This window comes from Podarcis erhardii (genome assembly GCF_964252035.2).
Source record: "Podarcis erhardii genome assembly, chromosome: 11".
NCBI classification, from domain to species: Eukaryota; Metazoa; Chordata; class Lepidosauria; order Squamata; family Lacertidae; genus Podarcis; species Podarcis erhardii.
Window position 1 is genome coordinate 31,931,017 of NC_138501.1, and position 21,933 is coordinate 31,952,949.

The window sequence follows — 21,933 nt, forward strand, 5'->3', positions numbered from 1 at the left end:
ATTGCCTACACTGGTTGGCAGTGACTCTCCAGGATTTCAAACCACATTCTCCCCCAACCCTACTGAGAGATACTGGGGAATGAACCTAGGACCTTCTGTTTGCATAGCCGAGGGTCTGCCACTAAGCTATGGCCCTCACTAGGGCACTGAGATCCAGATGCCATGTACAAAGCTGTTTTCTTTCCTCATGACTGGAGTTCATGAATTTGAGAAGCAGCCATGCTTACCTGGCCTCCTGACATGGGTGTCACAGCAGCTTACTGGAAGAGTTGATACACGCAACTGGGAGATCATCACAGTGCAGACGCCCTGGCAGAACCAATCCAGTGCTCCCAGCAATGCATCATCACTGTGCCAGACTAGCCCCTCCTAGTAAGATGGAATGACACCCACGCTGGCAAACCAGTAAGTGCTGCTGGCCACTCATTGCTTAAGCTCTGTTAGCTTTGCATGCAAGAATTTTCTCAAAGCAGAGTGAACAAATAATGCAGAGAATCCCTATAATAGAAGGCATTGTTGTAAAAGTGTCGAAAAATCCCAGTGAATACAAGTCTCGGACCCGACTGCTCCTACATTCTCCTGCAGTAAGAAAAAGGTGGAAAGGATGGCCTGGGTAGCAGATGTTGATGCAAGAGAACCTAGAGAATGACAAATGATGTCAGCTGGGTGCATAAATAAAGATGATGCATTTTTGTGATGTTTCGCTGGATTGTTGATTTTCTTAAGTATCAAGCACTATTCATACAGAATGCTATTCATACAGAAACTCTCATTGCCTTGAGATATACTGTATTGCTCAAAATTGGGACAGGGAGGTGTAGGGAAGAAACACACACACACCCCTCATATGCCAAAATGACTTCTGAGTTGTTTACAACAATGAAATCACTGTCAACTGTCAACTCATCTGGGTTCAACTAGCATCACAGAATATGGATTCCAGAAGAGGAGCTGTGTTAGAAAGTGACATTCATAATGGGAACCAATAGACAGGATTCTTTTGAGAGAAGTTGGAACAGCCAGGATTTGAACCAGCCAGCTCGGAGTAATGACCCAGCCAATAATGGAACATGTACTCATGTTGCTTCTGTACAGAGAAGAAGCTGCTTTAGGCAGGTATCAAATCCAAAATTACTGTATAACTTTCGAACTGCTAGGTGGTACGGCTAAACACTTCCTGAAGGCCGTTCCTTGTGGCTTGGAACCCGTCCCTTTCTTACTCTCAGAGGTAGAAGAGCAACAGCTCATGGTAGAGTGGCCACTTTGCTGGAAGAAGGTCTCAGGTTTTGAAATATACTCAGAGTCGCAAAGTGATTTCATGCTCTTTATTCAGCTCATAGTGGTGAGGAGGAATGAATGAATGTCCCCTCAAAGTATCTGCTTTATATACATTATTTACACAATGGGCTGCACATGATTGGCTAGTTCCGGAATTCTACTGTAAGCCAATCAGGTTGTGGATTCACTTCTATCTGGAGCATGATTGGGTGGTTCCTGCCAACCAATCATACTGCTGCATTGTTCTAGGACCAATCAGACTGCTGCATTTTGAATCCTATTGTTCTAGGACCAATCAGGCTGCTGCCTTTTGGATCCTATTGTTCTAGGACCAATCAGGCTGCTGCCTTTTGGATCCTATTGTTCTAGGACCAATCAGACTGCTGCAGTTTGGATCCTATTTGACTCAGTACATAACAGGTTTCATCCCTGGTACCTCTAGGTGGGGCTGGAAGAGACCCCTGCCTGAAATCCTAAAGATCTGCTGACAGTCAAGGTAGACAATATGCTGAAGGCACATGATGCAACAACCTAGATGAAGTTAAGAAGATCTGGGTCTGGTCAGGGCAGTGTCGGATTTATGTATAAGCTAAACATGCTATAGCTTAGGGCCCCACTCTCTTGCCCCCTCCCCAAATATACTTCTTCTTAATTGTATTTCAGGGACGCGGGTGGCACTGTGGTCTAAACCACAGAGCCCAGGGCTTGCCGATCAGAAGGTTCGAATCCCCGCGATGGGGTGAGCTCCCGTTGCTCGGTCCCTGCTCCTGCCAACCTAGCAGTTTGAAAGCACGTCAAAGTGCAAATAGATAAATAGGTAGCACTCCGGCGGGAAGGTAAACAGCATTTCCGTGCACTGCTCTGGTTTGCCAGAAGCAGCTTAGTCATGCTGGCCACATGACCCGGAAGCTGTACGCCGGCTCCCTCGGCTAGTCGGTGACCAGAGTCATCCGCGACTGGACCTAACGGTCAGGGGTCCCTTTACCTTTGATTGTATTTCACTATTAATATACCTCTTCTTAATTGTATTTCAGTTCAACAATTACTTTGATAAATTACGTATTTTGTTATGTGCAAATGGCTTTAGATACCTATTAGGTCCATAAATTACCATATAACATATATTCAACACAAAAAACAGCAACAATTTGTTGTTGACAGCTGGACATATAAAGGGCCCCATTACCTTCAGTAGCTTAGGGCCTCATCAAATCTAAATCCGGCCCTGGGTCAGGGTATGGATGAGACTGCTTACAAACTCTATAGATGCTACCTTGCATTCTACAGAAGGGGGTGAAGGTGGGATATAAATACAATACACAAAATATGGGGGGGGGGGACAGGTCACAAATGACTCATTTGCAGCTTTTGTCAGGGAACCAGCCAGCAATAAATCACATGGAGTATGTGAGGTTAATTATTTATTAGAAGAAACAAGGCTTGCTCAGGGGAGCCAGGCCTAATGAGCACACTAACACTTCTCAGTAAGTCTTGCCTACCAAGGCAGTTGTGGAGGCTGAAGATCCCCACCTTCCCACAGCTGTTTAAAACTCCTCCTCCTCTAGGTCCTTCTCAAACAATCTGAGACTCTCTTGATGAGTCTGTCTCTGCTCCTCCCTCTTCATACCTCTTCTGGTTCTGGGAGACCAGGGGAGAAGGGAATTTGTCACAGCAAGAGTGGGAGATACCTTGGCTTCTTCACCAGTCTGACTCATCTCTGCCTCTTGGCCTCCCTCTTCTTCTGCTCCAGCTTCTGCACTTCTCTTTGCCACAGACTGTCCCTGCTCACTAAACCCTTTTATCTGTTCAGCTTCCGACACCTCCTCTTCCCAGGCTTCTCCCTCTGACCACTCATCATTGTCCCACCACCAACCCCTGGCTCTGAGCCTCCTTCCATTGGGGGTTCCCCAGCTGGTGCCTCCCACCATTCCTCTGGGTCTAGCCAGCCTATGACATCTGTGCCAGTTTTCTTGGAACAGCAGCTGTCACCTGCACCAAACTATTTAAGGCAGCCGTTGCAAAACGCAGCCCCCAAAGAACCCAGAGAAGGCCCCATGCAGCCAAGGGAAGTTGTGCAGCATGTGGCTTCCAGGCCATGCAGAGTGTGCCAGCAAGTCCCACCTGGCAAAACTTCATAAAACTTTACGCAGAACTAGAAGGGCTAAAATGCATGCTTGGAGGCTGTATGACTTAGGAGGATGTATGCTTTTTGTCCTGGCCCTGAGCCACACTTCATTTTATTTCTGCCTTCTCTCCTCTCCCTCTCCTACTCTCTCGCGCACACATGCAGAACTGCTTGTCCCCTGTGCCACTTGTCTTCAATTGCTACAGGCAAAAGGGCAGCAAAGAACGCAAAGCCCAGGCTCCCACAGAGTGCAACCCCAGTCCACTCTTTTCTTTCCTCGACTTTCAACTTGGCGGGGGGTGGGGGAGCCTGAAAAGGACCGTGCAAGGCCGCAGGCAGAGTCACAAAGCCTGGGGAGAACCACGCGAGGAGGGCTGCCATCTGTGGTTTTGGACACCCCTTTGTTATTACATAGTAATTTCATTAAGGAACTTAGAGAGAGTGTAAAAAGGATATGTTCCAATGAAAATCTTCTTAAACAATCCCCACATTGAAAAGCTTAGTCTCTGGCAAAATAACAAAAAGGAAAAGGGGGGAAAAAATAGCTGGGCAGAGTTGTAAAACAGACAGTGTTTAAGCGGAGAAGCAGAATTGGCAAAGCTTCCCATCTCTCATGATTACAGCATGAAAGCAGCCATGGGACTTGGAACTTCACAGCCACGTAGGAACTAGGGCCCCCCTCCTTTCTCTCTATCTGCTAGGTTAACAAGAGAGCTTTATTGTACAAGAAAACGGCATGTGCATGTATATCCCCAACTATCAGAAGATAACCGCCACTTTTCAGGGCTGGGGGCATTTTGGTCCTTGGCATGGTGCCTCACTATGTACCTGGAGCATGTGGTTATCTGTCAACAGCTCTACACTCTGGGCTGCATTATGATTTACATATGAGCAACTTTGGAGCACGAGAGAACGCAATAGACTCTGGGAATGATTTAGAGTGTAGTTAACCGTGCTCTGAAGATGAGATCACTGCAACACTTTATGGCATAGTGGCAGAATGGCTGGTGTCCAGCCTGATTTAAATTCTTCACCCAGAGAGAAAAATAAAAACTACATTGATAGGGGAACCCCCAGCCCCCCAACTGGGCTTCAAGGACCTGTCCAAAAGTTCCAGGAATTAATAATGGTAGACTTACATGGAGACGGATCCACAAAAATCGGGTCTATGTTATGAAGCAGCTCTGTTCTGGGGGAAGGTTCGCCTTCACTAGAATAAAGTTTATTAGGAAAGGCATTAAATTTCTTTCTACAGTTTAACAGAATCCCAGCCCAGCTATTTCAATCATTCCTTTTGCGATTCTCTCAAGAAAAAAGGAAGTCTGTTAACTAATTAAGTGTGCAAAGCTGCTCAGAAATTTAAACAGGATATTGTTTGTCCTGTACCAAAACCAAGCCAGAAGAAGAAAAGAAGAATTGGGAGCACACTTTCCTTTGAAGCTCTGCCTCCTGGTTTCATGGTTACCATCACATGATTGACAAGTGGGTGGCCCTTCCCATCTAGGAAAGTGATCCTTGGTGGTGGGGAGTTCAGGCTGGATTCAGTTCCCCAACCCTGAACTAAGTTACACTCAGAGTAATCAGGAGCCCAGGTAATTTTAGTTATGCATTTCAGGAATGCGTACATTGGCAAAATCCAACATTGGGGCAGTGGGCTTTTATTCAGCCATCAGGACTTCGCTTTTTCCTTTCTCCTCCCCACCCTGCAGCTCCTGTGGCCCCACCAAATCTGCTGAAGAGAGCCAATCAACCAGAGAAGATTTGGGGTGCATAAGAAGGGTGAAGGAAGGGAAGAGGAAGTCCCATTGCACAAGTGGAAGTCTGTTCTGCTTGCACATGGCCACTATTAGATGTTACACAAGGCTTTTCTTCACATAAAGTGGAAACTCAAAGGATTTGCATTAATGGGTTAGTCATACAGCAGACCCGCTGAAATTAATGGGCATGACTGGTCTACTCTGAGTGGAAAAAGGACTCAGGTGGCGCTGTGGTCTAAACCACAGAGCCTAGGGCTTGCCAATCAGAAGGTCAGTGGTTTGAATCCCTGCAACAGGGTGATCTCACATTGCTCGGTCCCTGCTCCTGCCAACCTAGCAGTTCGAAAGTACGTCAAAGTGCAAGTAGATAAACAGATACCGCTCTGGTGGGAAGGTAAACGATATTTCCGTGTGCTGCTCTGGTTTGCCAGAAGTGGCTTAGTCATGCTGGCCACATGACCCGGAAGCTGTATGCTGGCTCACTCGGCCAGTAAAGCGAGATGAGCACTGCAATCCCAGAGTTGTCTGCGACTGGATCTAACAGTCAGGGGTCCCTTTACCTTTTTATTCTGAGTGGAACTTAGTTCAGAGAAGGGGAACTGAGACTGAACTTTCCACCACCAAGTTCCCACTTGGATGGATGTGCAGGGCCACCTACTAGTCAATAGTCCAATGTAAACATGAGGCCAGAAGGCAGAACATCAATGGAAAGTCCACTCCCAATTCTTCCTTTACATATGTGGTTTGATTTCAAGTCATGACTACAAACAAAAACTGTTCCTTTGCAGGAGTGGCTTGAGCTATGGCTTTGCAGATCCTTTGCAGCTGTGTCTTGAAATCAAGCCAGGGCTGCAAAGAACAACATTTTTTTTGCTACCCAATAGTTATAAAACACAGTAAGTCAATGCAAGATATTTAGAAAACATTTACCACACAATAAAACAAGAAGACATAAAACTAGCAATAAAAATAATGTAAAACAAAATGGTTTTCACTTGCTCTCTGAGGGTGATACCCAATGTTAATCATGTTCAGAGTACAGTGGTACCTCAGGTTACATACGCTTCAGGTTACACACTCCACTAAGCCAAAAATAGTGCTTCAGGTTAAGAACTTTGCTTCAGGATACGAACAGAAATCGGGCTCCGGTGGTGCAGCGGCAGCAGGAGGCCCCATTAGCTAAAGTGGTGCTTCAGGTTAAGAACAGTTTCAGGTTATGTATGGACCTCCGGAACAAATTAAGTACTTAACCCGAGGTACCACTGTAGACTCATTTAAAATCATGGGAGCTGGCTAAGCTGACAGAGAGGATACATGAGAGAGAGAACATGGATTTAAAAATGGTGTGGGAACCATTTATAAACTATATAAAAAGACAGAATAAAGATTTGGACCCACTGGCACGTTTTGACTAAACTTTCCCAACTATATAAGAGGTAAAACCAGCAGGGTATAGAATTTGTTTAATAAATCAAAACGGAAATATTGGGGAAGCCAAAGAGGGGGGAGGGGAGAAATATGGATATATAAATTGTTCAGTTAAGATTTGTGGAAAATTTGTTGTTACAATTTGAAAATTCAATAAAAATTATTATAAAATACAATAAAATCATGGGACTTAAGCTCGTTTATTTCAATTGGTCTATTCTAAGTATGACTTCTTTGGTTCTCAGCCAAAATGACTAAAGGTAGGAGTTCAGGAGGCCTTTTTCGGGGAAGCGTTTCAAAGGGTTGTGTCCAATGCTAGTCCTACTCAGAGTAGACCCACTGAAGTTAATGGGTATGACTAACTTTGGTTCATTAATGTAAATGGATCTACTCTGATTAGAAAGTACTTGGATACAACATAATGTTGCAGCACCCTAAAGAAAAATACAGTTGCCTAAGTCAACAAATTTGTCCTCATGGGAAATGGATCAGGGCCTCTCTAAATTTTATGGGAGAAGGGTGTCATGTGGGGGGGGGGGGAATGCTGTACAAAGTACCCAGCTCCCTAGATATATAGGGCTTTGTGCAACATAATTAGTACCTTGAATTATGCCTGGAAACTGACAGGTAGTCATTGCAACCAGTAGGGAGCAGGTTTTTAATGCCCCCAGCAATCTGGATTCACCAAGAGGGGGGTGAAAACATTTTGTACTAGCTGCAGCTAGGGGGAAAAAAACTTTCTAAAGGAAATTGAGTGCTATGCTTTCAACTTTATCAAGAATGCCTTATCCAACCAAAACCCTGGTTGGTCTGCAGCAGTTGGGAAAGTTCACAGAATCAGATTGCTGGAGAATACCCAATGGTTCCTGCAGTAAAACCCTTTGTTCCAACACAGGAAGATATTCAATATCCACAACATCTCTGGAGATGCCTGTCCAACCAGATAGAATAATAAAAACATCACCCCAGGCAGGCAAAAATAGTTTAAATAGCTCTAATAGAAAGCTGTTGTAAGGAACTGATGCATGACAGACTCAAGGAAGGAGGAGGCTGTGGTCAATTTCATGTACTCTGTCTGTTGCAAAACTGTAATTGCTGCAGATGTTTTTTCTTCCATGGGGGGGTCTACCAATAATTCTGTGCACCCTTGTACTTTTAAAACTCAGACAGCTTAATCCAATCTATTAAAAACCCAGCCATTATAGTTTCAATAAAATACCCCTGCCGAAACTATGTAAGACTGCAAACCGCTTTCTGCATTGCTGATAGCTTAATGAAGCAATTATCACCTCTCTCCATCTTGTTTACTCTGTGATATTGAAAACCAGTTACTTTTCAACCATGCAAGAATGTATCTGTTTACACTGTTAAAACACCCAGCACTCTGGGGAATTCTGGTTAGATTGCAAAGGCGGTGGCGGGGGGGGGGGGGTAGAGAGAGGAAATTCTACAGGGAAAATTTAGAAGGTGAAAACTTGCCCATGAGTAATTTGACTTAATCAGACTATTGGCAGGAAAGTTTCTGATGGATTACACAGTGGACATGCATCAGGGTTGCATTAATTTTTCTGCTACAAACAGCTGGGTTATCATTCATTTAATCAAATCTGCTTATAGCAGCAAACACTCAAGTGATAAATTATTTCTCAGGACCTTCTCATGAGTTACATGGATTTTTGAACAAGGCGTCATACAAAATGTTTGCTGCTTGAGTCTGCTAGCTTGATTAAGTTTAGTTGCCCCACTTCTGCTAGTTAATAAATCCATTAAAAGAAAATCCAATCACATTTTTAAGGACATTTAGTTTAAAAAAAACAAAAACATGGCAAACAAGGATTTTGCCCCCAGAAACATCTTGGTTGCCCATAATGCACCATGGAGAGGGGGATAATGTCCTACTAAAACAGAGGTTACCTGATTGTTCTCCAGACATCAAAACCATCTAGACGCTTTGTGCCATTCGTAGACCCTCCAGCGAGCTTCACCAGGGTTGGCAGCCAATCAGAAATGTGGATAAGGTCATGACTTTCCACTCCCTTCCGTTTCAGTAAAGGACTTGCAACAAATCCCACTCCTCTCACTCCGCCTTCCCACAGTGTCCATTTTCTTCCTCTTAATGGCCAGTTGTTTCCACCTGCCAACGTTTGGCCCCCATTATCTGAAACATATTAAGCGGTAATTATGAAGAAACCCTGTTGTTAGTTTTTAAAAAAGTTTTATACACCTTCAGTGGAGTTTTTAAAGAGGAGGTTGGATGGCAGTGTTTATTCGACCTCCTGACAGATGGGTCACTGCTGTTTACTGGGAGGAAGAAAGACCACGGTAATGTGGACCAGGTCAGCACTGTGCAAACACACTTGCAGAACCAATATGGTGCTCCAGTGTTTGCGCAGTGTCAACCTCATTGCTGCACTGTCCCCCCCTTCTCCCAGTAAACACCAGTGACCCTGCTGCTGGGAGGTCAGGCAAGCACCATTACCCCTGTAATAAAAAAATTAAGGTCTTATATATATAATAAATATTCATAAATGTACCAACCAAGTACAAACATAGATATGTGGAACACATGTCTGGACCAGTACAGGAAGACCATGCTGAAACCATTTTGACTCCCAAGTTGACCAAATGTTTCTCTGCAAGGAGGGAGGAGGTGAGAAAACCTTCCTTGTTACAGGAATTGGGTAATCACCATTTCAAAGGAATGGGCAGACTACCAGGAAAGGCAATTAGATAAGGTAGTATTTAGATAACCTGGCAGACAGGAAAAACAACAACATTCAAATTTCTGTTGTAGACCACCTTTCTGAGATGTAGATATGATGTTTGTGGGGGGTGGTCTTGGGTTACACCCCTTCTGTGAAGTATGTATGATGTATGGAGGGGTGGTCTTGAGCTCCAGAGCAGGGAATTTAAAATGTCTATATAAGGGCAGGCACACCTTTGTTCTGGGCCTTCCTGCGTGTGAGGGGAGCACTCTATTGCAACAGTTCAATAAAGAACAGGCTTACGAGCTGCTTTGCTTCTCAATATTCTCTGGTTGGCCTCTGTTATTTTCTCCTACCAATAGGGAACCCACATAAGGACTCTACAGTATACGGGCTCTTGGATACCCCATAAGGGAAAAGGGACAGATTTTGTTTACAACACCCCATGCCATCATCTGCTACAGGGTTGTGGTTGTTTTTTATTAGACAACATTTCATAGCTAACAAATCTGACTAACATTTATAAGCAGGGTGTAGAGGACTGTATCTTAATAAGGAGTGCCCATAATTTAATAGCAAAGAACAAGAACTGGCAGTTCAGGTTAAAGTGTCAGGTAAAAGGTACTGGGAGAAATTCCTGGCTGACTTTGGAGACCCACTGCCAATCAGAGTAGACAATATTGGGTTAGATGGACCAATGACCTGCCCCAGCATATGCATTACAACTATCCCCATCATCATTATACTTATTTATTTATTACACTTATATACAGTGGTACCTTGCAAGACAAATGCCTCGTAAGACGAAAAACTCGCAAGACGAAAGAGTTTTTCGTTTTTTGAGTTGCTTCGCAAGACGGATTTCCCTATGGGCTTGCTTCGCAAGACGAAAACGTCTTGCAAGTTTGTTTCCTTTGTCTTTCAAGTTTGTTTCCTTTTTATTGAAACCGTGCATTCAGGGGGTGCAGTTGCGACTTGACTTCGAGAAGCAACTCATAGCACGCGGTGTGGTAGCCTTTTTTGAGGTTTTTGAAGACTTTGCTGATTTTTTAAGCTTTTCCAAAATCCGTGCTTCGCAAGACGAAAAAACTCGCAGAACGAATTAATTTCATCTTGCGAGGTACCACTGTACCGCCTTTGCCTCCAGAGTCCCACCTCCCCATTAATCTTCACAACAACCTTGTGAGGTGGGTCAGGCTAAGAAACAGTGACTGGCCCAGGGGCACCCAGTGAGTTTCATGGTTCAGTGGGGATTCAAACTCTGGTTTCCCAGGTCATAGTCTAACGCTCTCACTGTTACATCACACTGGTTCTTATCTTATGCATAATTTGAATGATTTCACTCTGAAATATGTATTTATTAAAAGAAAATTTTCACTTCCAAGATCCCAGCACTCCCATTTTTAAAAGATAACCCATTAAGGGATCATATTCACTTGTGAGATACCTCCCACTGGGATAGACTTCTACCTGCTTTGGGCTCTGCACTGCTCTGCTTTCAAGTTTTATAAACATCAGTAAATACAGTTTCTCTTTGTTACTGGAGAAAAATCATACAGTAATGAAGTGTTCTGTTGCAATTTAATGCTCATTAAACAGAGAGAGTAAAGACCAATATTATTTTGTTCTGAAGTGGGTGGGTTGTGAGTAGGGCTGCAATGTTTGATCAACTGATTGATTAGCCAATTCTAAAACCTTTTAATTGACTGAAAAGGTGTTCCTAATTAACTGGGCAGCAGACATAGATATACATTTTTAAAACCTATTATTTATGTGACTACTTATGAATGTGCAGACTTCAAGCATCATTTAAAACAAGCATTCTCATGCTCTCTAACACAAGAGAAATGCCTCTTCTATGGTAACACCCAGTGTGGCTTATAGACACACCTTGTCTAGACAAAAAGGTTGGATCCAGAGCTGCCTTTCTGCAAATCATCAACAGCCTAAGGTCTTGGGCCCAGCAACCTTCAGGATCCTATGCACCATCATTATGTCACAAAGGAGAAAGAAACACCCTCTTTACTTTACTGCCTTGTATATGAAATCCATAAAATAAACACAGAAAGAGGCCTTTGAGATTCTTCTACCATTTTCAGGATTTGTTCTACAAGAGGAGGTACTCTCTGAACCGAAAATATAGAAATGGAAGACCTAGTCCTAGATCTCCATCACCTTGCCAAGTTTGGCAAGTAATGAATGTGTAGCTAGTTCTGTGGGTAGAACAGATTTTTGATAATACTGTTTTGGAGGTTCACTTCTTCAACATGTAATCTTGCAACCTAAAGTTGGCTTCCAGGACCTGACAACTATATTGATCAGTGCTTTGGCTACAGATTTGTACTATAACCATGCAACAATACAACATGGCTTATTTCTGACCAGTTTTCTAGACATCCTTAGCAGTATGTGAGTCCACCAGACATCCTGGATTGTCCTGAAACTTTAAACTCATGAAGAGATTAGAGTCCAGGGCCAAAGGATTAACAATATCAAAGTCATTTCAGGCAAAATAATTGATAATGTTTCAGTCCTATCATCTTTATTGTAATGCAAGGGTAAGAAACCATTTTCAGGACAACAGCCTCGTGAATATTCTTGTTTTCTTATCACTTGATGATTCTGAGCTGAGTGAGCAAGCCACCTCCATTGAAAAGGATTGTGCCTGATATTGAGTGTTATGAAAAATCTGGTGGTGGTGATTTGATGACTGACACACATGTATGAGCCATTACGTGACATGTCCAGCCATTGAGTTAAAAACAAGTATGAGTGAACCAATCAGCAGTACTTTGATAGACTAGTCTACAAAAGTAAGTGTCGTGCAGGTTCTGATCCAGTGTCTGCAACATTTGCAGTGGATCTCCATGGAGGCTGAAGCTTCTCATTCATCTCTATGAAAATGAAATACATTGGGTTGTATCCAGACTGAGTTAGCTGCACTTGGATCCCATTTAAATCAATGTGTGTGGGGGGGAAACACGCAACCATTTTAATTTATTTCAGTCAGAATGAAATGCAACTAACATGGCTGTGGCTTAGTGGCAGAGCACAGTGCTCTGCACGCAGAAAGGTCTGAGGTCTATTTCATGACATCTCCAGACAAGGAAAAACTCCTGTGTGAAACCTTAGTGAGCTGTTGCCAGTCAGCACAGCGAGTATGGAGGTAGATGGACCAATGAACTGACTTAGTACAGTGCAGATTCCTAGGCTATTGGAAATGCCAAAGAGCACATGGAACATTTCCCTCTACTGGGGGGAGGGGAGGTCTGTGTGCCCAAGAATGTTGAACATGGCCCCCAAGTTGATTGTGCTTAATGGCATCTTAGGGCTTGAAGGAAGTGCAAGTGTATCTCAAGCGGTAAGTACATTAACAGGACAGATAAACACGAACAATTTCATTACGCTTTGTAAACCAGATTGACATAATTCCTTTTGATGTGGCTCCTTAGATCTATGGGAGATTAACCAATTTGTGCTTCAGGCACGCGTGCCAGTCCCAAACATTTTCACCTCACACACGCATATAAAGGGGGGGGGGACTCCTATATGCCAAGTGTGTCCTACACAGGATTGACTTTCCACCCCCACCCTGCTTAGGTGGCGAGCCGATTTGGGCTCGCCCGCAGAGGCTGATGGACCCTGATAGATTCCGTCAAGCCTTGCGGGACCTTGCTCTCCCTGGCGACTCATTGACTGAGCTTGTTGAGGGCTGGAATACCCAGCTCCTGGCAGCCATCGATGAGATCGCACCTAAGCGCCCTCTGCGACCCCGCAGAAACCGGGCTCCCTGGTTTACCGAGGAGCTTCGGAAAATGAAGCGGGACCTCAGACGGCTAGAGCGAGTATGGCGGGGTGCCCGTGACGGAGCCTCAAGAACATCTTATAGGGTTTTTATGAAAACCTATGAGATGGCTGTGAAGGCCGCTAAGAAGTCTTACTTCTCGGCCTCCATTGCATCCGCTAGCTCTCGCCCGGCGCAATTATTTAGTATAATTCGGTCTTTAACGTCCCTTGAAGGACAGCCAAATTTAAATAACAATCTGACACACAGCTGTGAGGCATTTGCGAGCTTTTTTGCGGAGAAGGTCCTGTTGCTCCGCCATGACCTCCCTGCCAATTTGGATACAATAAAGGAACTGGAGGCCCCTCGACTGTCCTCGGGTTCAGTATTGGACCATTTTGACCGGATATCTCCAGCCGATGTGGACAGACTCCTCCAAGCTGGAAAGCCCACCACCTGTCCTCTTGACCCGTGCCCGTCATGGCTGATTAGAGCGTGTCCAGACGAGGTGCGGGCCCCCCTGGGGGATATCATCAATTTGTCCCTTGGCACCGGGATATTCCCAGGGGAACTGAAGGAGGCAGTGGTGCGTCCGCTCTTAAAGAAAACATCATTAGATCCCTTAGATCTATCCAATTACCGCCCGGTTTCGAATCTTCCATTCCTGGGTAAGGTGATTGAGAGAGCGGTTGCTGAACAGCTTGGTAGGTTTCTGGATGAAACATCTGCTCTGGATCCATTCCAGTCCGGCTTCCGTGCTGGCCATGGGACCGAGACGGCTCTGGTCGCCCTAACAGATGATCTCCGTAGGCAGCTGGATCGAGGCGGGTCGGGGCTGCTGATTCTTCTAGATCTGTCAGCAGCCTTCGACATGGTCGATCATGAACTCCTGGACCACCGCCTTGCCGACGTGGGGATCCAGGGCACAGTCCTTCAATGGCTGCGCTCGTTTCTCTCTGGTCGGGGACAGAGGGTGGCGCTCGGGGGGGAATTGTCATCGCGCCACTCCTTGGTGTGTGGAGTGCCTCAGGGTGCGATTCTCTCCCCGATGCTTTTTAACATCTTTATGCGCCCCCTCGCCCAGCTTGTCCGGAGTTTTGGGCTGGGTTGCCATCAGTATGCCGATGACACCCAACTCTATCTGTTGATGGATGGCCATCCTGACTCGGCCCCCGATACACTGGCGAGATGTCTGGAAGCTGTGGCTGGATGGTTACGTGGGAGCCGGTTGAAGTTAAATCCTTCGAAGACAGAGGTCCTCTGGCTGGGGCGGGATGATATGGGATTGAGGGGGCAACTCCCATCTCTTGCGGGGGTGCAACTAGTGCCAGCACCGTCCGTTAAGAGTTTGGGTGTAATCTTCGATACCTCCCTCTCTATGGAGGCGCAGATTACAGCTATAACAAAGGCGGCATTTTTTCATCTCCGCCAAGCTAAGCACTTGGCCCCTTATCTCTCTCGCCCTGACCTAGCCACTGTGATCCATGCGACGGTCACCTCCAGACTGGATTATTGTAACTCGCTCTACGTGGGGCTGCCCTTAAGACTGACCCAGAAACTCCAGCGGGTGCAGAATGCCGCGGCGAGACTCCTTATGGGGTCTTCGCTGCGAGATCACATTCAACCGGTACTATACCAGCTGCACTGGCTCCCGGTGGAGTACAGGATCAGGTTTAAGGTGCTGGTTTTAACCTTTAAAGCCCTATACGGCCTAGGACCCTCGTACCTACAGGACCGCCTCTCCTGGTATGCCCCACAGAGAAACCTACGGTCTGCAAATAATAACATCCTCAAGGTCCCAGGCCTCAGAGAGGTTAGGCTGGCCTCAACTAGAGCCAGGGCCTTCTCGGCTGCGGCTCCAATCTGGTGGAACGCTCTGTCACAAGAGACTAGGGCCCTGCGGGACCTGACATCCTTCCGCAGGGCCTGCAAGACAGAGTTGTTCCACCAGGCCTTTGGTCAGGGCGCAGCCTGACTCCCTCCTCTGGCAACCTGCTTAGAATCTTGCTTAATTAGTTGCCATTAATTTGATTTTAATTGATTTTTATAATGTAATATTTTTAGAATGTATGAATATTTGATTGTTTGATTGTTGATTGTTGTTAGCCGCCCTGAGCCCGGCTTCGGCTGGGGAGGGCGGGATATAAATAAAATTTATTATTATTATTATTATTATTTACAGTGGTACCTCGGGTTAAGTACTTAATTCATTTCGGAGGTCCGTTCTTAACCTGAAACTGTTCTTAACCTGAAGCACCACTTTAGCTAATGGGGCCTCCTGCTGCTGCTGCACCACTGCCACATGATTTCTGTTCTCATCCTGAAGCAAAGTTCTTAACCTGAAGCACTATTTCTGGGTTAGCGAAGTGTGTAACCTGAAATGTATGTAACCCGAGGCAGCACTATACTAAATGCATAATTGCAATTAAAGACAGAGTGGACACTTCTGCAATGGAGCTCCATTCTTCGGAGCTGCAATCAACAGCTGGATTGGAAATCCAAGTCAGCTGATTTTCCTGATGATTAGAAGAAAAATACCAAGCATGTAGAAGGCTGCATGATGGAATTACCTCCAAAGTCTGGATAACTAAAATAATACAGTGATCAACTTTATCCCACTCCAGTTCCCTTTTCTTATTTCTTTTGTTTCCTCCAAATCTAGGGAAATAGTCCATATGGCAAACTTTTGAGCACATAATTAAATTATCTGCACTGCTTGTAGGAAGCTTCTTCCATCCTTCTCTCCAATCTTCACCTAAGAGCAACAGATTTCTTTTCATTTCCTCTACAACAAGGCACTGATAGTGGGAACTAAGGCAGTTCATGTAAAATTTTGGCTGAAAAAATCATTATTCATGAACTTTGGACAGATGTTTCTCATGTCCCTAGAACTGCTTCAGAATTGCTTTATTAGTACAAGGTTTTTGAGAATCAGGACCTTGATTCAATTTTAGCCTTGCCAAAAATCTTATATGAATCAATAAAGCAGAAAAGCAGCCCCATTTCTGCTCAGTTCCATCTGAAGACTTGCCAGATATCCTGGTACAGTGTGAGCCCATGAAGCTACAGACAAGACAATGATAACTAGTATAAACTGGCTTATCAGCATGAACATCTTTTAAGAACTGCAAGGCAGCAAAATAATGAATGCTTGACCTAGAATAAACCAACATTACTAAATCAGCAAGAATTTGAAGAGCTCATGAAACAATCTTTGTGCTCTCTTCTTATGATCTAGTGCCATGTGCGTACATGGATATCACAACAAGCTAAGAATATTCAGAGCTACATATTTAAAATTGGGGGTCTTAAAAACCACAAACTAGAATTGTAAAATTGGTTTTTAAACTGGGTTGCAGACTGTTTCTCTCTCTTAAACACCCACACCCACACACCATACATGAAGTCAAAAGGAAGTTATTTTCCAAAATAATTGCTGGTGGTCAAGATGCCATTAGCTGGGTAATCACCTTGATATTTTACACTAGATTCAAGATGACAGGCCATAATAAAATGCCAATGAGAGCAGGTAAGAAAGCTTCAAAGGTGTCTTAAGAGAACGTGAAGCATGCCTGCTCACATTAGGAAAAGGAGCCATGCTTAGCTAGGTCACTGTTGTGTGTACTGACATAATCCCCATGAATTCCTCATTGTGTGCCCCTGAAGTAATTTGATCCTATCCCCTGTTATTTGAAATACAAATAGCTTACAATTCTAAGCTTCTCTTCACCATGGTGGATGAACAAAAAACAAAAACAAGTGTTAATTAACCTATAAAGTAAATCCAAATACCGCAGTCAAGAAAAGCTTAATCTGGGTAGCTGCATCATGTAAATGAAGCAAGATTGCTTAACCACTTATTAAATGTATTCTGTCTGTCTCTGTTCTAGATGTAAGGATTGCCTTTGCTGGATCTTTGCAAGATCCATTTTAACCTAGCATTAGCTTTTCCATAAGTAGTCAAAGATGCAGATCAGCAAAGGTATACACTTCTCATGACTGTGACCACTCTTGTTGTTTTTTACCCTGGAATCTGGTAACACTGGAAATGTACCACCATTGAGCACCACCGTTCCACTAAACTAACAACCATCGGAAGAACCTTCAAAGATTTGCCTAGCACAGGGATGGGGAAATCTGTAACCTTTCATTTGTTGTTGGGACTATGGGTCCTATCAGCCCAGCCAGCAAGGCCAATGGGCAGAGATGATGGGAGTTGTAGTCTAGTAACACCTGAAGAATCACAGGTGATCTAGCCCTTTTATAAGAAGCCACAAACGGAATCATTTTGTGTGCGGACAGGCTTTTGATTCAGCGGATGCCTTTGCTAACAGAAGAAGTAAGTAAGATCTCTGTGTCCCCTGGAAATCTGCTCCAGAGAGTTAACGGCCCCTTTCATGGGTGGTGGCACAGAGATCTGAAGGCGGAATCTCCTCACCTCCTCTACTGTTAGTGGAGCTCTCCACTAGATCAAAGATTCCTCAGCTAACAGAAGGATTCCTTCCCTTTGTAGAACAGGTGGATACTGCAACCCCATCTAACCAAGCAACCATCACCCTGTTTTCAAGTAGTGAAACCCAAAAGTTAACTGTGCATTCATGTAGGGCAAGGGTCAGCAAACTTTTTCACCAGGGGGACGGTCCACTGTCCCTCAGACCTTGTGGGTGGCAGAACTATATTTGGGGGTGTGTGTGAATGAATTCCTATGCCCCACAAATAACCCAGAGATACATTTTAAATAATAGCACACTTTTTACTCACGCTGATTCCCGGACACGCTGATTCTCGGACCGTCTGCAGGCCGGATTTAGAAGGCGATTGGGTCGGATTCGGACCCTGGGCCTTAGTTTGCCTACCCATGATGTAGGGCTTGGTTTGGACTGTAGGAGTCCCTCTCAGTACAAATAATTATTAGTAAATGACCTTCAAATCCTCCCAACTTTACACTACTGTGTTGACTATTATGTCAATTAAACTTAGGGAAGTCCATGAACGTACTTATGGGTTGCCCCCCCCCCTTATCTTAAAGTTCCTGTTTTAATATGGAACCAAACCAAGAAGCCTTCTCATTTTAATAAACACAGCAACAGAAGTAATAAAAAATTGATTTCTTCTCCTTCGAGCTATTCCAAGAATAAGAGATGCTGACACATGATTTCTGTCACCTGAGAGTAATTCAGTATGGACTATGTGCACACAATGTTCAGAGGAAAATAAAATATGGTGAATAATAATCAGGCTAAATCAAGAGAGCTGACTTTTTCAATTATAATAGCAGCTAAGGTAAGGTTACTCTGCTCTGGAAAATAGCAAGTAAAAAGCCATTTCTGAGCACAAAGTCTCCTCCTCAAAATATTCCTTAACGTGCTCCTGAGATAAGAATGAACAGTCTGCAGGATTAACAAAAGGATGCATGTATCTCAGCCCTAAACACATAGCCTAGGAGGAACCAGCGAGTAAAATAAAGAATGAGGTATGTAGCAACTCCAAATACCACCACATCCACTATATACATTTCTATATAACTGTAAAAATAAGCTCCACACACGTGCAAAATATATTTTCAAAATGCAACCTTGTTTTCCTTCTGGCACATTCTTGCACAAGGTCTTGAACAAAGCAAATGGCTGTCCCACATAGTTAAGCTTGTTTTTGTTTTAATGTAGAATATCTGCAGATGCCAACCATTTTCTTGGAAGGAAGATCCACCGGTTTCACTGGAACTTGCTTCAATTCAATGCAAGTTTATTTAGGAATGTAGCCAAAAACCTGTGTCTACTGAATGGAATACTGAATTCTGAGGGTCAAAACCTGCTAAAATGTGGCTGGAACATTTATGTGTTCTTATTCAGAGAAGGAAGTTTATTTTGAATGCCCAGTTTGGGCATCGCCTTATGCCTTTTGAAGCAGTGTGTTCTTTTGGAACAGGATCTACTCATCTGGGGGGTTTTTGGTTTTTTTTTGGTTTTTTTTTTAAGTTAAGGACCTAATTGAGATGTATATTTGTAATGCCTTCAAAAGGGCCATGGAGGAAATGAGGCCATTATTGCTGCACATTCCCAGATGTTGTGTAAGAACTTCAGAAAGCCGAATCTCACAATCTTAACACACTCCAAGCTGCGTGGAGAACACTTTTACAGTCAGAAATGCAAAACCTACTGAAGTAGAGGCGTAAGGGTGATTGTTATCAAGACTGACGCATATGAGGGAGGCTGCTTTTAAACATCATTATAGACAACAGAAGGTTTTCCCCTATTTTCTTTTCCAGGGAAAACAAACAAAAAACAAACGCAAGATCTTGAGGGAATGAGCAGGGATTCCTAGTAAGGTTGCCAGCTATATGAGAATGCTGCCTTGAAAATAAATAAAGTGCCGCATTTAGTCTGCACTTACTGTACTTCCAAGAATACGCTCTCTGGCACAGCAGCACTGTAAGGGAGAGAGGAAATGATCTATGCATATTAACGCTTTGTGTTGTGCCTTTCTTGTTTGGGGACTGCTGCATTTGGTCAGCCAGATTACCTTGCTCTCCTCTCTTTCCTCCTCAGTTTATTTGAGGTGGACGGCTGTGGCTGCACTTTGTCGCTTATCTTGCACAAAATAAACAGAACAATCTGGAGCTAATTTAAGCGGTTTACCATATCAGGATATGGCTGGGAAAGGCTTTAAGGCAGGGAGTGGGGAGGGAGGGCTCAAGGCGAACAATAGCTCTGTGAAGCTGAACAGCAGTGAGCACAGGAAGGCTCTGCAGACAGCCTGGCAGACAGCTGTCAGCCATTCCAATAACAATCCCTGCAGCCAATGAAAACTGGCCAGCATCTAAAGCCCCCCAAACCAACCCAGGAACACCAACAATAAAAACAAAGGATTAAACATTTCAGCATATAGTGGCATGAGTGTCATGGCTGTAGCTCAGTGTCAGGGAATTGCTCGGCTGCTAGTGTGGTGCTGTTTTTCTCCTGCAACGATTCTCAAATAAAGAGCAGCTGTAATTACAGTACCATATCTTGCAAAGCACAGGCCAAAACCCAAGGAAGTGGCTTTATTTAGTGTGAACTATAACTCCAGTCAGCCGATCAGACCTATTTACATCTGCTTTCCAAATCAGTTCCCTTCTCTGATGCCAGGAGTGGCATGTATGTATGTATGTATGTATTTAAAAACCCATCTCTAAACAACAGGATAACACAAAATGAGAAATCCACGTGGTCCAATTTTCTACAGCAGACCACGACAGGAAAACAACAGATCAATGTTGTTGGTCCAAAATTTATTATTCTCTTGTATGACTCCAAGTATAATATTGGGCAGCATATTCTACTTTATTATTCCAAATAGCTATGAAATGGCTCAATTTCTCCATAAAACAATTATTCACCCACCTGCCTCCTTTTACTCTGATGGCATTGGTCACACACACACACACACATACACACACACAATCTCTTAAGTCTTCTAACAGCCAGTCTGTGATGGGGGGATGGGTTTGTTTTTTCTATTTCTAGTTTATGGCCATTCGTGCTGCTATTAACAAATGGATAATCATTTCCATCTCTTCACAAAGAACTACATAACTCACAAAAACAGAATAATGCAGCCAATGGACCTAGTGGTAAAACATAACCCATCATATCATTGGTTTTATAAAGGATTTAATTCTAAAAATTTATAATCTTGGAACGTGTCCAACAAATATGATCTACATACATTCCTAGAACACTGTAGTTCCAACAGTAATCTCCTGTATAAATTTTGCTTAGCCTAAGTGGGTTTGGAAAACCTTGTTAATTGTAACCAGGACAGTATCCATGATGTTTCTCCATTATTTGGCCAAAGCCTGCTCTATAAAATTTACTTTCCTTTATGACAATAGATAAGAGTGGTAGTAGCTGTTGTTGTTGTGATGGATTTGTTCCAGCCTAGTACAGTGGTACCTCAGGTTAAGGACTTAATTCATTCGGGAGGTCCGTTCTTAACCTGAAACTGTTCTTAACCCAAGGTACCACTTTAGCTAATGGGGCCTCCTGCTGCTGCCGCACTGCCAGAGCATGATTTCTGTTCACATCCTGAAGCAAAGTTCTTAACCCAAGGTACTATTTCTGGGTTAGCAGAGTCTGTAACCTGAAGCGTATGTAACCTGAAGTGTATGTAACCCAAGGTACCACTGTATATAGGTCCCCCCCCCCATGTAGTGGGGCACTGAAGTGAGCTCCTTCTTACAAACCTTCAGCAAGCAGGAAGTCCTCTAACAGGACGTCCATCACAAAACAGAAGGGATGGTGCAACATACAGATACAGCCTACTTTTACAGGCTTCTGTTTAAAAAGATCTCAGATCACACTGGGGGTTCCATGCATGATGAGATTATTTGGTTTTAGCTAGTAATGGTCCGTTATCTATGAAATTTCTAATAATCAAGATATTTTTGATACTACTTCTAAAGTATTCCATATATCAACTAAATTAAGAACATAATAATTGGTAGAGCATAGATCAGCCAGTAGAGCATGAGACTCTTAATCTCAGAGTTGTGGTTTGAGCCCCATGTTGGGAAAAAGATTCCTGCCTTGCAGATGGTTGAACCAGATATCCCTCACGGTCCCTTCCAAAGCCACAATTCTATGATTCTATAAGAGCATTGCTGCTGTGTCAGGCCAGTGACCCATCTAGTCCAGTATCCAGTTCTCACACAGGCCCATGGAAAACCTACAAGCACAACCTGAACACAACAGCACTCTCAAATTCTGATTTATAAACGCTTATCTCAAACATTTGTGATGCTTCTTGAATGTTGGTGAGAAATTGCTGTTGTTAACGTTAGTGAGAAATGTTGAAGTGCTTCCTCATTGCAACACA

At 43.8% G+C, this 21,933-nt stretch overlaps 1 protein-coding gene across 1 annotated transcript in view; it reads right to left on the reverse strand.

Annotated features, from left to right (window-relative positions):
* The window catches only part of ARSB (arylsulfatase B), a 68,881-nt gene that overhangs the window by 24,373 nt on the left and 22,575 nt on the right, over nt 1–21,933 (reverse strand). The window contains exons 5-6 of the mRNA XM_081881206.1: nt 8,503–8,746; nt 4,543–4,613 (exon numbers count right to left, since the gene is read on the reverse strand). Of these exons, the coding sequence (XP_081737332.1) occupies nt 4,543–4,613; nt 8,503–8,746 (315 nt within the window). The remainder of the gene's footprint in view (nt 1–4,542; nt 4,614–8,502; nt 8,747–21,933) is intronic.